The following is a 16,390-nucleotide window of genomic DNA, read 5'->3' on the forward strand; positions in this document are numbered from 1 at the left end:
GTGTGTGCTTCATTCAACATGGTCGTATATCAAAATTAAAGTAGCCTGTCTTTATGACTAATAATAATAATAATAATAATAATAATAATAATACGATAATGAGGTGTGGTATGACGATACAAGAAGCGAGTTACGGCTCAAACTTTAGTTACATCCTGTACTTCCGTACTTGTTCCCTTTTATTTTATTTCTTTTGAAGGTGAGTGAAATTTAAGAAACGAAGCCACAGCAGCCGCTTTTTGTGATAGTGTGATTATTTACAGGCATTATTATTTTGTTAAAGAAAGAAAAATAAAAACATCGTATTTTATCAGGTTGTCTGCAAATCTCGTCAAGTGGATCATTTTTAGTACTTCTGAGCACAACCTAAAACCTGTACTAAGGATACAGCAAACATAAAACCATCCAGAGTAAGTGCACGAAAGGAAACCTGTAATAATATAATATAATAATAATAATAATATAAAAACTACACCATGTTCTGTAGAAGCTGCACCTTCAGAATAAGGTGCAAGGTGCTCTTTGTTTTTTCCTCTAATTTTGAATAAAATTTACAATTAGCCAGATCCCTGAGGATCAGCGTGGAGCTGAAGAGCACGTTAGTCTCAGCGTAACACACAGCCTGCCGCGTGTCTGAAAAACAAACCTATTTAGACCAGAGTGTAGAAGGGTGTAAATGTAGTGCGCTCAGTGTAGAGACTTTATTTAAACACAGCTATAATACAGATTATTCGAATATTACTACAGCTATAACACACACACACACACACACACACACACAGGAGAATATACACAACTCTATTATACACAGTGCACCAAGGTGTGTGACTCAAACAGGTCTGAGTGTGTGTGTGTGTGTGTGTGTGTGTGTGTGTGTGACTACAACAGTTGTTCACTACAACCGACCTCTCCACACACACATACACACAGAGAGAAAGAGTGTGTGTGTGTGGGTGTGTTAGTACGGGCGTGTCCTGTGTTTGGGCGTGTCCGTCATGCAGGTTTTGGGTCTCAGTGCTGAAACAGAAAACAAGAACTTCACATTTCTCTGACTGAATTTCAAAGTAAAATGTAAAGTGTGTGTGTGTGTGTGTGTGTGTGTACCTGGGTCTGCTGTTGGTTTTTTCTTGTTGTGCTGTTGGACAATCTGGTTATCGTTGGTCATCTTCACATCCTGGTCCTCCACATGGTTGCTGAGGACGCGCGTACGCGCACACACACACGCACGCACACACACACACACACACACACACACACACACACACACGTGCAGTGTGAAACGTTACTATGACATCAACAAGATCACAGCGTGACCCTTTCTCAATTTAGGTTTAGACTAGGGGTTAGAAGTAGAAATTGGGGGTTAGTAGTAGAGACTAGAGGAGAGTAGTAGAGGCTAGGGGTTAGTAGTAGAGACTAGAGGAGAGTAGTAGAGGCTAGGGGTTAGTAGTAGAGACTAGAGGAGAGTAGTAGAGGCTAGGGGTTAGTAGTAGAAATTGGGGGTTAGTAGTAGAGACTAGAGGAGAGTAGTAGAGACTAGGGGTTAGTAGTAGAGACTAGAGGAGAGTAGCAGAGACTAGAGGAGAGTAGTAGAGGCTAGGGGTTAGTAGTAGAGACTATGGGCTAGTAGTAGAAATTGGGGGTTAGTAGTAGAGACTAGAGGAGAGTAGTAGAGACTAGAGGAGCATAGTAGAGGCTAGGGGTTAGTAGTAGAGGCTAGAGGAGAGTAGTAGAGATAAGGGGTTAGTAGTAGAGACTAGAGGAGAGTAGTAGAGGCTAGGGGTTAGTAGTAGAGGCTAGAGGAGAGTAGTAGAGATAAGGGGTTAGTAGTAGAGACTAGAGGAGAGTAGTAGAGGCTAGGGGTTAGTAGTAGAAATTAGGGGTTAGTAGTAGAGGCTAGAGGAGAGTAGTAGAAATTAGGGGTTAGTAGGAGAGACTAGAGGAGAGTAGTAGAAATTAGGGGTTAGTAGTAGAGACTAGAGAACAGTAGTAGAGGCTAGAGGAGAGTAGTAGAAATTAGGGGTTAGTAGTAGAGACTAGAGGAGAGTAGTAGAAATTAGGGGTTAGTAGTAGAGGCTAGGGATTAGTAGTAGAAATTAGGGGTCAGTAGTAGAGACTAGAGGAGAGTAGTAGAAATTAGGGGTTAGTAGTAGAGGCTAGGGGTTAGTAGTAGAAATTAGGGGTTAGTAGTAGAGACTAGAGGAGAGTAGTAGAAATTAGGGGTTAGTAGTAGAGGCTAGGGGTTACTAGTAGAAATTAGGGGTTAGTAGTTGAGAGTTACATTAAGGTACTAGTTTGTTTAAATTTTTGGGAAACAGACCCAACTAAATTGGTTAGAAAATAGCACAAGCAGGTACAAATAAAAATAATAACTTTATGTGAGGCAGGAATCTGTGTGTGTGTCTGATGATGGAGTTCCTCTTACAGTGTGTGTGTGTGTGTGTGTGTGTGTGTGTGGGAATTTGATGATGGTCTTCCTCTTACAGTGTGTGTGTATCTGATGGTGTGTGTGTGTGTTTGATGATGGTCTTTCTCTTACAGTGTGTGTGTGTGTGTGTGTGTGTGTGTCTGATGATGGAGTTCCTTTTACGGTGTGTGTGTGTGTGTGTGTGTGTGTGTGTGTGTTTGATGATGGAGTTCCTCTTACGGTGTGTGTGTGTGTGTCTGATGATGGAGTTCCTTTTACGGTGTGTGTGTGTGTGTGTGTGTGTGTGTTTGATGATGGTCTTCCTCTTATAGTCTGTGTGTGTGTGTGTGTGTGTGTGTGTGTGTGTTTGATGATGGTCTTCCTCTTATAGTCTGTGTGTGTGTGTGTGTGTGTGTGTGTGTGTGTGTTTGATGATGGAGTTCCTCTTACGGTGTGTGTGTGTGTGTCTGATGATGGAGTTCCTTTTACGGTGTGTGTGTGTGTGTGTGTGTGTGTGTGTGTTTGATGATGGTCTTCCTCTTATAGTCTGTGTGTGTGTGTGTGTGTGTTTGATGATGGTCTTCCTCTTATAGTCTGTGTGTGTGTGTGTGTGTGTGTGTGTGTGTGTTTGATGATGGTCTTCCTCTTATAGTCTGTGTGTGTGTGTGTGTGTGTTTGATGATGGTCTTCCTCTTATAGTCTGTGTGTGTGTGTGTGTGTGTGTGAGAGATGATGGTCTTCCTCTTATAGTCTGTGTGTGTGTGTGTGTGTGTGTGTGTGAGAGATGATGGAGTTCCTTTTACGGTGTGTGTGTGTGTGTGTGTGTGTGTGTGTGAATTTGATGATGGTCTTCCTCTTACAGTGTGTGTGTGTGTGTGTGTGTATCTGATGGTGTGTGTGTGTTTGATGATGGTCTTTCTCTTACAGTGTGTGTGTGTGTGTGTGTGTGTGTGTGTGTGTGTGTGTCTGATGATGGAGTTCCTCTTACGGTGTGTGTGTGTGTGTGTGTGTGTGTGTGTGTGTGTGTGTGTGTCTGATGATGGAGTTCCTTTTACGGTGTGTGTGTGTGTGCCTGTGTGTGTGTATCTGATGGTGTGTGTGTGTGTGTGTGTGTATCTGATGGTGTGTGTGTGTGTGTGTTTGATGATGGTCTTTCTCTTACTGTGTGTGTGTGTTTGATGATGGTCTTTCTCTTACAGTGTGTGTGTGTGTGTGTGTGTGTATCTGATGGTCTTTCTCTTACTGTGTGTGTGTGTGTGTGTCTGATGATGGAGCCCCTTTTATGGTGTGTGTGTGTGTGTATTTGATGATGGTGTTCCTCTTACAGTGTGTGTGTGTGTGTGTGTGTGTGTGTGTGTGTGTATCTGATGGTGTGTGTGTGTGTTTGATGATGGTCTTTCTCTTACTGTGTGTGTGTGTGTGTGTCTGATGATGGAGCCCCTTTTATGGTGTGTGTGTGTGTGTGTGTATTTGATGATGGTGTTCCTCTTACAGTGTGTGTGTGTGTGTGTGTGTCTGATGATGGAGCCCCTTTTATGGTGTGTGTGTGTATTTGATGATGGTGTTCCTCTTACAGTGTGTGTGTGTGTGTGTGTGTGTGTACCTGATTACAGTGTTCCTCTCGCGGTGTGTGATGTGTGTGTTGTCCGTGAACAGTATAGTGTGGTAGGGGACGATGGGGTCGAGGGTTGGCAGGATTCCCCGGGACAGGTGCGACACACACTCCAGGATCCCATTATACACCAGGAGATCATCCACAAGGAGCTACACACACACACACACACACACACACACGAGTAAAATGCTTGAGTATGATGTAGTGTGTGTAAGAGAGGGAGAGAGATTCTCTGCTGTGTGTGTGTGTGTGTGTGTGTGTGTGTTACCCCAAACTCTTTGACTCCTCTCTGTGGTGTTTTGGAATAATTCCACAGTTTTATCATAGACACAGTCACGGGCTGGTCGAAGATCACATACACACGATTCACCTACACACACACACACACACACACACACACACACACACACACACACACACAGAGAGACAGGATTAGCCCCACCCACTTTTACACTGCAAAAGAAAAGAAGAATAGAATAGTCCAAATTCTTTCCTTCTTTCAAAACTGACATACAGGTTGATTACTAATTACTTCCTTTTCTTTTGTCTGAGACTTTTGCAAACTCTTAGTGTAGGAGGCGGAGTCTGCATAATAAGAAGCAATCGTGAAGTTTAACCAATCAGTGTTTTAGGCTTCGTGTGGGGGAAAAAAAAACAAAAAAAACAAATCATTAGTGTCAGTTTTAAACCTAAAAAACAGAATAACTGATAAATGAGAAACAAACCGAACACAACCTGAGAAACATTTTGACTTTTTAATTTAATTCTTTTTTTGCGTGTGAAAATCAATTAACTGTCAAAACACAGGTGACGAGCTGTAGCTCAACATCAAGGAAACACAATTCTCAGGTAATATGAAGCTTAAATATGCTGTTCACACACACACACACACACACACACACGCACACTCCTCACCAGGCCGGGCAGCACTGGCGCGAGCCACATGTGGCGTCCATCGTGTGTGTTATTGACGCCATCTATCAGTTTGTCTGGTGTTCGCACATCTCCAGACACACCATCCAGCACGTTCACACTGTCTGGGAACGCAGCAATGTCTGACAGAGGAGGTAAAGAACGAACGAACACACACACACACACACACACACACACACACACTCTCTGTCATATATATATTAACTGGATCTTACCAACGCTTCATATCTTATTTGACATTTTTAACCTCTACTGTGAAACCATATAAAAGAGCTGTGTGTGTGTGTGTGTGTGTGTGTGTGTGTACTGTTGTCACTGAGTGGGATCTTCTGGTCGTTGTGGTCGTAAAGCTCCAGACCATTCAGGCCGATGTAGTACGGGTCACCCCACGTAGTCAAAAGCTGCAGCTGAAAAATAACTACACAAAAAGCACACACACACACAAAAAGCACACACACACACACACACACACACAAAACACACACACATGCAGTCAAGGAAAAGTCAGAGAGAACAAAATCTGTGGTATGTGCTTATGCGTATATACCTATACATACACACACACACACACACACACCCTGATCATCCATAACATTGACAGGTGAAGTGAATAATATTGATTATCTCGTTACAATAGCACCTGTCAGGGTTGAGATATATTAGGCAGCCAGTGACCAGTCAGTTCTCGAAGTTGTTGTGTTGGAAACAGGAAAAATGGGCAAGCGTAAGAATTAGAGTGACTTTGACAACGGCCAAATTGTGATGGCTAGATGACTGGGTCAGAACATCTCCAAAACAGCAGGTCTTGTAGGGTGTTCCTGGTGTGCAGTGGTTAGTACCTACCAAAAGTGGTCCAAGGAAGGACAACCGGTGAACCAGCGACAGGGTCATGGACAACCAAGGCTCACTGATGCGCGTCGGGAGTGAAGACTCGTCTGGTCCGATCCCACAGAAGAGCTACTGTAGCACAAACTGCTGAAAAGTTAAAGCTGCTCTGATAGAAAGGAGTCAGAACACACAGTGCAGCTTGCTGTGTATGGAGCTGCGTAGCCACAGACCTGTCAGAGAGCCCATGCCGACCCTGTCCACCACCCAAAGCTACTACGATGGACAGGTGAGCATCAGAACTGGACCATGGAGCAATGGAAGAAGGCGGCCTGGTCTGATGAATCATGTTTTCTTTTGCATCATGTGGAAGGCCGGGTGTGTGTGCGTCGCTTACCTGGGGAAGAGATGGCACCAGGATGCACTATGGGAAGAAGGCAAGCTGGTGGAGGCAGTGTGATGCTCTGGGCAATGTTCTGCTGGGAAACCTCGGGTCCTGGCCTTCATGTGGATGCTATTTTGACACGTACCACCTACCTAAACATTGTTGTAGACCAGGTTACACCCCTTCATGGCAAAGGTATTCCCTAATTGCAGTGACCTCTTTCAGCAGGATAATGCGCCGTGCCACACTGCAGAAACTGTTCAGGAGGTTTGAGGAACATGAAATAGAGTTCAAGGTGTTGACTTGGCCTCCAAATTCCCCAGATCTCAATCCGATCGAGCATCTGTGGGACGTGCTGGACAAACAAGTCCGATCCATGGAGACCCCACCTCACAACTTACAGGACTTAAAGGATCTGCTGCTAACGTCTTGGTGCCAGAAACCACACACACCTTCAGAGGTCTTATGAAGTCCATGCCTCGACGGCTCAGAGCTGTTTTACTGACACAAGGAGGATCTACACCATATTAGACATTAGTATTATTACACCATATTAGTGGTTTTAATGTTATGGCTGATCGGTGTATATATATATATATATATATATATATATATATACACACATGCACATACACACACTTAATAATATATAAATATTAATGATTATAAATGTGGAGTAGATGATGGGCAGGAATAAGGTATAGTGTTAATATATTATAATATAAATATATTATAACAGGAAGAAGGATACATCCATATGGCATGAGCGGAGCCTCATACTCCATACTCGCTTTCTCTTCACTCCTACGAGCACACACACACACACACACACACACACACACACACACACACACGCACGCACGCACACACATGCACACACGCACACGCACGCACATAAGCTTACTGTAGTATGTGAGTACATTTACACGGCAGTGTATACATTAAAACTACCCCACCTGTGTCTGTGTGATCTCACCGGTGTGTGTGTTTGTGTGTGTGTGTGTGTGTACCCCACCTGTGTCTGTGTGAGTGTGTGTGTGTGTGTGTGTACCCATCCTGTGTCTGTGTGATCTCACCTGTGTGTGTGTGTGTACCCCACCTGTGTCTGTGTGATCTCACCTGTGTGTGTGTGTGTGTGTACCCCACCTGTGTCTGTGTGATCTCACCTGTGTGTGTGTGTGTGTGTACCCCACCTGTGTCTGTGTGATCTCACCCGTGTGTGTGTGTGTACCCCACCTGTGTCTGTGTGATCTCACCTGTGTGTGTGTGTGTACCCCACCTGTGTCTGTGTGATCTCACCCGTGTGTGTGTGTGTGTGTACCCCACCTGTGTCTGTGTGATCTCACCCGTGTGTGTGTGTGTACCCCTCCTGTGTCTGTGTGATCTCACCCGTGTGTGTGTGTACCCCACCTGTGTCTGTGTGATCTCACCCGTGTGTGTGTGTACCCCTCCTGTGTCTGTGTGATCTCACCTGTGTGTGTGTGTGTGTGTGTGTACCCCACCTGTGTCTGTGTGATCTCACCTGTGTGTGTGTGTGTGTGTGTGTGTACCCCACCTGTGTCTGTGTGATCTCACCTGTGTGTGTGTGTACCCCACCTGTGTCTGTGTGATCTCACCCGTGTGTGTGTGTGTGTGTACCCCACTTGTGTCTGTGATATCTCACCTGTTTTTGTGCGTGTGTACCTCCCCTGTGTGTGACTCTGTGATATCTCACCTGTTTGTGTGTGTGTAGCTGACCTGTGTGTGACTGTGTGATATCTCACCTGCGTGTGTGTGATGTGGGAGTGTTTTTACACACACTGGAGGACTGGACATAGTCGATGAACAGAATCTCCTGAGCGAAGTCAAAGTGGCAGTTCCCCGGTCCCTTCCTGATCAGGAAACCACCCGGTGGAGAGACACACACTTCATCCACATAAACACACAACGCCTGCACCTGATATACACACGCAGGCGTAACCCATTATTACATATAAAATACACACACACACACAAAGTTATGAGACCCAGCAATTCCCAAGCCCCCCTCCCCCTCTCACCCCTCTGTACGAGTCCTCAGGTGATTTGTTGTAGTTCCAGATTCTGAGGCCGGCAATGGTCTGTGATTGGCCGAACTGGATGGAGAGGGTGTGGTCAGAGCCGGGGGTGAAGGGGATCAGCCACATGTGCTCATCATCAGTGGTGATGTTCTGTCCATCAAACAGCCTGAGAGAGAATGTCAGAGTGTGTGATAGTGAGAGTGTGTGAGTGAGAGTGTGTGTGTGTGCGTGTGAGAGAGTGAGTGTGTATGATAGTGAGTGTGTGTGTGTGTGAGAGAGAGTGTGAGTGAGGAAGAGTGTGAGAGAGTCAGAAGGTGTATGATAGTGAGTGAGAGAGTGAGTGTGTATGATAGTGAGAGTGTGTGAGTGAGGGAGAGTGTGTGAGAGTGTGAGACAGTGAGTGTATGATTAGTGAGTGTGAGAGAGTGAGAGTTTGTGAGAGAGTGTGTGAGAGTGTGAAAAGGTGTGAGTGTGAGAGTTAGTGAGAGAGAGTGAGAGTTAGTGAGTGTGTGACAGTGAGAGTGTGTGAGTGAGGGAGAGTGTGAGACAGTGAGAGTGTGAGAGTGTGAGTGTATGATAGTGAGTGTGAGAGAGTGAGAGTGTGTGAGTGAGAGTGTGTGAGTGAGAGTGTGTGAGAGTGTGAGTGTATGATAGTGAGTGTGAGAGAGTGTGTGAGTGAGGGAGAGTGAGAGTGTGTGAGTGTGTGAGTGAGGGAGAGTGAGAGTGTGAGTGTATGATAGTGAGTGTGAGAGAGTGAGAGGGTGTGAATGTGAGAGTTGGTGAGAGTGAGAGTAAGAGTTAGACAGTGAGTGTGTGAGAGTGTATAAAGGTGTGAGTGTGAGAGTTAGTGAGAGAGTGTGAGAGTTAGTGAGTGTGTGACAGTGAGAGTGTGAGAGTAAGAGTTAGACAGTGAGTGTGTGAGAGTGTATAAAGGTGTGAGTGTGAGAGTTAGTGAGAGAGTGTGAGAGTTAGTGAGTGTGTGACAGTGAGAGTGTGTGAGTGAGAGAGTGTAAGAGTGAGATGCTCCAAGAGTAAGAGAATGTGAGAATTACAGTGAGACTGAATGTGTGTGTGATAGGAATGAGGCTCACAGTGTGTGTGTGTGTGTGTGTGTGTGTGCACGCGGGAGTGCAGATGTGGTTAACTTACTTGTCCAGAGTACGAAGGTCATCGTTATACTCCGGGAGGTCGTTGAGGTCACGTGGTGTCGCTGTTACCATGGAGATGTCAACAGGGATGATGTCACCCCCCTTACCAACAACCTCCAGCCCGGTGAGGCCGAGATAGTGAGAGTCACCCCACGTCGAAACCAGAGACAGACACACACCTATACACACACACACACACACACAGTTCTCTGTATATCATGGTATTATGCTGCAATGCAACAAGCACACACACACACACACACACACACACAGTGTTGGATTCATGTTAGTGAAGAATGATGATCTCACTCTTTCCTGTGTAGAGACCAGAACTCAGGTTCTCTGGTTCAGCACACGGCTCTACTGCAGTGTCCCGGTTCTCCTGCAAATACACACACACAGATATAAAATATATAAAACACACACACACACACAAAAACACACAAAAACACACATACAGCTGTGTTGTCCTCCCTGAATCCGGCCTGTGTGTGTGGTGTTCCCTCTTCTTCTTCGTCTGCAGTCTGAGGACGCTGAAGCCCCTCCACCTCAGCTCCAGACCCCGCCCCCTCATCAGCACACACAAATGTGTCATCAAAGCGCGACATGGCTTCCAGGATCTCATCGTCCGTGGTGAAGAGGATCGTATCACCAAACTGATCAAGACCTAAGAGACAGTGAGAACTGTTAAAGACATCAGTCATCTGCCCCACTGTCCCCCAATCCACGCCATCCCCTAGTGCCCACTGTCCCCTAGTGCCCACTGTCCCCTAGTCCCCACTGTCCCCCAGTGCACAGTCCCCACTGTCCCCCAATCCACGCCATCCCCTAGTCCCCAATGCCCCAATCCACACTGTCTCCTAGTCCCCACTGTCCCCCAATCCACGCCATCCCCTAGTCCCCAATGCCCCAATCCACACTGTCTCCTAGTCCCCACTGTCCCCCAGTGCACACCGTCCCCTAGTCCCCACTGTCCCCCAATCCACGCCATCCCCTAGTCCCCAATGCCCCAATCCACACTGTCTCCTAGTCCCCACTGTCCCTCAGTGCACACCGTCCCCTAGTCCCCACTGTCCCCCAGTGCACACCGTCCCCTAGTCCCCACTGTCCCCCAATCCACGCCATCCCCTAGTCCCCAATGCCCCAATCCACACCGTCCCCTAGTCCCCACTGTCCCCTAGTCCCCATTGTCCCCAATTCACACTGTCTCCTAGTCCCCATTGTCCCCAATTCACACTGTCTCCTAGTCCCCACTGTCCCCAATCCACACTGTCCCTCAGTGCACACCATCCCCTAGTCCCCACTGTCCCCCAGTGCACACCATCCCCTAGTCCCCACTGTCCCCCAGTGCACACCGTCCCCTAGTCCCCACTGTCCTCCAGTGCACGTCGTCCCCTAGTCCCCACTGTCCCTCAGTGCACGTCGTCCCCTAGTCCCCACTGTCCCTCAGTGCACGTCGTCCCCTAATCCCCACTGTCCCCAATCCACGCCGCCCCCTAGTCTCCACTGCCCCAATCCACACAGTCCCCTAGTCCCCACTGCCCCTCAGTGCACGTCGTCCCCTAGTCCCCACTGTCCCCAATCCACACCATCCCCTAGTCCCCACTGTCCCCAATCCACACCGTCCCCTAGTCCCCACTGTCCCTCAGTGCACACCGTCCCCTAGTCCCCACTGTCCCTCAATGCACACCGTCCCCTAGTCCCCACTGTCCCCAATACACACTGTCCCTAATCTACATCGTCTCCTAGTCTCCACTGTCCCCAATCTACATTGTCCTCTAGTCCCCACTGTCCCTCAGTGCACACCGTCCCCTAGTCCCCACTGTCCCCAATCCACACCGTTCACTAGTCCCCATGGTCTCTCAGTGCACACGGTCCCCTAGTCCCCAGTGCTCAATCCACACCGTCCACTAGTCCCCACTGTCCCTCAGTGCACACCGTCCCCTAGTCCCCAATCCACACCGTCCCCAATCCACACTGTCCCCCTGTGCACACCGTCCCCTAGTCCCCACTGTCCCTACTCCACATTGTCCCCTAGTCCCCACTCCACACAGTCCCCTAGTCCCCACTGTCCCCAATCCACACTGTCCCCCTGTGCACACCGTCCCCTAGTCCCCACTGTCCCTACTCCACATTGTCCCCTAGTCCCCACTCCACACAGTCCCCTAGTCCCCACTGTCCCCAATCCACACTGTCCCCCTGTGCACGCCGTCCCCTAGTCCCCACTGTCCCTACTCCACATTGTCCCCTAGTCCCCACTCCACACAGTCCCCTAGTCCCCACTGTCCCCAATCCACATTGTCCCCTAGTCCCCACTCCACACAGTCCCCTAGTCCCCACTGTCCCCAATCCACATTGTCCCCTAGTCTCCACTGTCCCCTAGTCCCCAATCCACATTGTCCCCTAGTCCCCACTGCCCCCCTGTGCACACCGTCTCCTAGTCCCCACTGTCCCCAATCCACACCATCCTCTAGTCCCCACTGTCCCCAATCTACACTGTCCCCTAGTCCCCACTGTCCCTACTCCACATTGTCCCCTAGTCCCCACTGTCCCCAATCTACACTGTCCCCTAGTCCCCACTGTCCCTACTCCACATTGTCCCCTAGTCCCCACTGTCTCTACTCCACATTGTCTCCTAGTCCCCAATCCACTCTGTTCCCTAGGCCCCACTGTCCCCAATCCACACCATCCTCTAGGCCCCACTGTCCCCTATCCACTCTGTCCCCAATCCACACTGTCCCCTAGTCCCCAAGGTACCACTATGCCGAATACACACTGTCCTCTAGTTCCCACTGTCCTCCAGTCCCACTGTCCCCAATCCACTCTGTCCCTACTCCACATTGTCTCCTAGTCCCCACTGTCCCTAATCCATACTGTCCCCTAGTCCCCACTGTCCCCAATCCACATTGTCCCCTAGTCCCCACTGTCCCCAATCCACACTGTCCCCTAGTCCCCAAGGTACCACTATGCCGAATACACACTGTCCTCTAGTTCCCACTGTCCTCCAGTCCCACTGTCCCCAATCCACTCTGTCCCTACTCCACATTGTCTCCTAGTCCCCACTGTCCCTAATCCATACTGTCCCCTAGTCCCCACTGTCCCCAATCCACATTGTCCCCTAGTCCCCACTGTCCCCAATCCACACCATCCTCTAGGCCCCACTGTCCCCAATCCACTCTGTCTCCAATCCACACTGTCCCCTAGTCCCCAAGGTGCCACTATGCCGAATACACACTGTCCTCTAGTTCTAATTCACACTGTTCCTTGATCCCCTGTGTGCCCTAGTCTCCACTGTCCAATAATTCCCAATGGTCTCTAGTCCCTACTGTCCAATAATTCCCAATGGTCTTTCATTGCCCTATAGTTTCCCCTGTTCCCTTACTGTATAGTGTTTCCCGGTTTTCTTTGGTGCCTAGTTTTCAGTGTCCCCATTTAAGCACTGTGTGGTACTAATTTGAAACACTATAATTACAGCTATGTGGCGATTTGAAACGCAGCCCCTTGAGCATGTGTGACTGGCTGGTTTCTGGATGGTAACACACCTCCCATCAGCGTGCCAGATGCTTTAGCAATCTCTCCTCTGAAGATCCTCCGTCCGTCCAGCAGCATTTCCACGTCTCTCACTCCTCTGAATGAGTGAATGCGGGATTTGTTGTAGTTCCACACACGGATCATGGCGAGGCGCTGCGTCTCTCCGAGGTCCAGGGTGATCTCGCACCGCCTACCTGCCACAAATGGGGCCAGCCACATGTGGGAGTCGTCCTGTGTGCGCTGGATGCCATCTGTCACCTTGGAGATGTCGCCATTAACCTCAGGTAGTCCGTTCACAACGGCAGTGATGTGACATGGTGTGACTGGCTGTCCGCTGGCACTAAATATCTCCACACCATTCAGGCCCACGTAGCGACGGTCTCCCCACGTGGACAGGATACGAATCACTAGGTGCTGCCCTTGCGGAAGAACTGGGATCTCAAACTCTTCCTCAGGGTCAGAGGTCACAGGGTCCGGTGTCACAGCAGAGGGGCGGGACCAGCGCTGGAGAAACTCGTCAAAAATGTCACCCTCTGGCTGATCAAACTTTGTCGGTGAGTCCGGTGATCTTGTCGTCATTATGGGTTTGTTGTCGTCTGCCTTGCTCAGCCAGCGGGATCGCAGACGATGGTTACCATCGGCAACTGGGCCAAGCTCCTCTACGATAAGTTGAGAAATGAGAAACATGGACATGAGAATACTTTGTATGCAATTTTCAGATGAAACAAAAATGTTAATATTAAAAGCAGATGTTTAGAACAATGTATTTTATAATTGTTATCTAAAAGCAATAAAGCAATCAAGGCCATGTTAGTGCGCAAGTTTACCTGACCTCTCTGCACCGTGCCTCGGTGGTTTGATTTGCGAGCGTGCAGATCCTCTGCGGCCGCTGGCGGCTCGTGTATGTGGTTGCTCCTTGCGCAGAGTATCTAAGAGATCCGATTCACGCTCTGGTTTGGTCTCAGAGTTTCTCTCCGTTGTGTTTGTGAACGGCGCCACCTGGTGGCCACAGACGCTGGCCGGACTGCAGGAGACATCGTCCAGGACTGAGAGTTTGTGCTTCGCTGTGTGTTGGTGTTTGCTATTGCTTCTGTTCTGAGGCTCCAGCCACGGGGGGCGCTCTCGAGCCCCGCGTGAAGCTGGCTGGGTGGTCACCGTGGTAACCGTGGTAACCGCCTCCCCATTGTTCCTCACCAGGGGTGGATCTCTGAGCTCTAAGGAGTCCGTCTGCATATTGTCGCTGCTGTTACTACTCGCAGGGGTGTAATTGCCGTCCTTCTGTGATCGCTCACTCGCTTCCTTTACGATAAAGGAGCCAGGCTCGGGATCCTGAGACACGTCATCAGAGCGATGTGGGCTGGGAGAGGTGCATTCTGGGAGGTGGAGTTCTTCCAGTTCAATGGTTGTGCTGTAATCAAACACCTGGTTACCGCAGCCTTTTTCTAACTGACCATCAAACACCAGCGTGCTGTTCACGTACACACGCACATCACGCGCTCCTACACCCAGCTCCTGATGGGAAATCACACACACACACACACACACACACAAATTCCTGAGTATGAATCTTGCGTGGATGCTGTGTAAGGTGTGTGTAGATAGAGCTTCACACACTGACAAATACAAACTGCAGCTCGGCTCAGATAATCTCCTACAGCTAATCTCCAACTGCTCCACTTTCTCACACACACACACACACGCACACATATGCGCACGCGCAAGTCTCACTCTCATCAAGCACACACACATTACATAAATGTGTGTTTATACAAATTACATAAATGTGTGTTTATAAGAATTATTTTTTTTATTTTATAGTGTGAGAAGATCATTACAGGAATTAAAGGAATTCATAAGAAAGACTTATTATTAGAGACTTTTATTTTGACTGAATGTCCCACTGTCATGGTGGCAGGAGCACATGGGGGTAAAGCTGAAAATGTCGAGATGTTCACAGCTCAGATTTAGTTTCAGAACGTTCACAGGCGTGTGTGTGTGTGTGTGTGTGTGTGTGTGTGCGTGTGTGTGTGTGTGTGTGTGTGTGTGTGCTCACTTTCAGACTGCGGTTATAATTCCAGATTTTAATGCGTGCGATGCTGAAGTCTGGAGAGCACTCTGCGTTTCTCACCACAAAGTACAACTGCACTGGTGCGTGGAACCAACACGTCCACATGTCCCGCTCTTTCGTGGTCTGTAAACATGTAAACACACACCCACACACACACCCACACACACACACACAGAGCAATAATAAGATTTATGTGGATCATCCACTGCACAAGTCCCCGTGTATGAGCTCTTACTACAGAAAGACGACGTATTAGAACGTTAAAGCGAGCGCATTAATATAAACCTGTGATATCCAGAATAATCACGCGTAATAAATCGCAGTGATATTTAGGGCTTCGTGTCTCACTTTAGTCTTGCCGTTGACGAGCGCCGCGAGGTTCCCGGGCTGATCTGTGTTCCGGATGTCCAGGTCGTGTGGGGAGATGTAAAGCTTGCGGTTCCGCCTGCAGTAGAACTGGACCTCCGTCAACCCCACTCGTCCCCCGCCACCCCAGTTCGACAAAATCTCCATGGTAACATAAAGAGCCTCTGCTGAGCCCCGCCTCCTCTGTCATCGTAAACACAAACTTCCATCAGCGATTTAAACCACATAAGTAACGTACGTATTAATTCGTCTTTTGCTATAATTAAACAAATAACCCAAATTAAATCAAATCAATGCTTAATATTAGTAAAATATTTATTTCATTATTAAGAATAAAAATGACCGATATGAACTAAAGACTTTATTACATACTATGGAATAATAAAATGCTCAGTAATTAATTGGCCAAATGGATTAATAAGCCTGAATCTAATATTTACATCCACTGGCCCCAGTTCAACTGATCATCATCATTCAGTAATTTATGCAAATTTATTTTAATTTGTAGTCATACAGATACATAAGGAATACAGATATGTAATTTGTTACTTGATATTATGAAAATTTAGCAAACATTAAGAAGTAAAGTGTATAAAAATCAATATACAGTGACACGGCCCATTGACACCTGCACTTAGCATGAAATAAAACTACTAAAGACATAAAGCAACCCATAAATAAATGAGTAAACAGTGCAGGCATGCGCGCACACACACACACACACACACACACACACACACACACACACACACACTTACAGTTGGTGGGGAATTGTTGCTGGTGCTGTGTGCGTGAGAAACTGTTGACTGAGCATCGGTCTCAATATTCTCCAGAGCCTTCAACAACCTCTTCTGCTGACTGAGAGAGAGAGAGAGAGAGAGAGAGAGAAAGAGAGAGTGGAAAGGGAGAGAGAGACAGAGACAGCAACAGAGATAAAGAAAGAGTAAAAAGGTGGGAGAGAGAGAGAGAGAGAGAGAGAGAGAGAGAGAGAGAGAGAGACAGACAGAGATGAGAGAGTAGAAAGGGGAGAGAGAGAGAGAGAGAGAGAGAGAAAGAGACACAAAGGGAGAGAC

At 47.9% G+C, this 16,390-nt stretch overlaps 1 protein-coding gene across 3 annotated transcripts in view; it reads right to left on the reverse strand.

Moving 5' to 3' along the window:
• Window positions 1–143: 143 nt before the first annotated feature.
• Window positions 144–16,390, reverse strand: part of LOC113524644 (katanin-interacting protein) — a 27,130-nt gene continuing 10,883 nt past the window's right edge. For 2 of the 3 annotated variants that reach the window (XM_053235630.1, XM_053235629.1), the window contains exons 12-28: window positions 16,076–16,175; window positions 15,300–15,500; window positions 14,937–15,074; window positions 13,711–14,395; window positions 12,895–13,542; window positions 9,811–10,019; window positions 9,662–9,734; window positions 9,354–9,531; window positions 8,205–8,370; window positions 7,929–8,101; window positions 6,917–6,969; window positions 5,263–5,373; window positions 4,938–5,077; window positions 4,291–4,392; window positions 4,011–4,171; window positions 1,105–1,193; window positions 144–1,017 (exon numbers count right to left, since the gene is read on the reverse strand). In XM_053235630.1, coding sequence (XP_053091605.1) covers window positions 959–1,017; window positions 1,105–1,193; window positions 4,011–4,171; window positions 4,291–4,392; window positions 4,938–5,077; window positions 5,263–5,373; window positions 6,917–6,969; window positions 7,929–8,101; window positions 8,205–8,370; window positions 9,354–9,531; window positions 9,662–9,734; window positions 9,811–10,019; window positions 12,895–13,542; window positions 13,711–14,395; window positions 14,937–15,074; window positions 15,300–15,500; window positions 16,076–16,175 — 3,286 coding nt within the window. In that variant the 3' untranslated portion in view covers window positions 144–958. Of the gene's footprint in view, window positions 1,018–1,104; window positions 1,194–4,010; window positions 4,172–4,290; window positions 4,393–4,937; window positions 5,078–5,262; window positions 5,374–6,916; window positions 6,970–7,928; window positions 8,102–8,204; window positions 8,371–9,353; window positions 9,532–9,661; window positions 9,735–9,810; window positions 10,020–12,894; window positions 13,543–13,710; window positions 14,396–14,936; window positions 15,075–15,299; window positions 15,501–16,075; window positions 16,176–16,390 lie in introns of those variants that run through there. The other variant, XR_008302038.1, reaches the window with a different exon arrangement.

This window comes from Pangasianodon hypophthalmus, chromosome 1 (genome assembly GCF_027358585.1).
Source record: "Pangasianodon hypophthalmus isolate fPanHyp1 chromosome 1, fPanHyp1.pri, whole genome shotgun sequence".
NCBI classification, from domain to species: Eukaryota; Metazoa; Chordata; class Actinopteri; order Siluriformes; family Pangasiidae; genus Pangasianodon; species Pangasianodon hypophthalmus.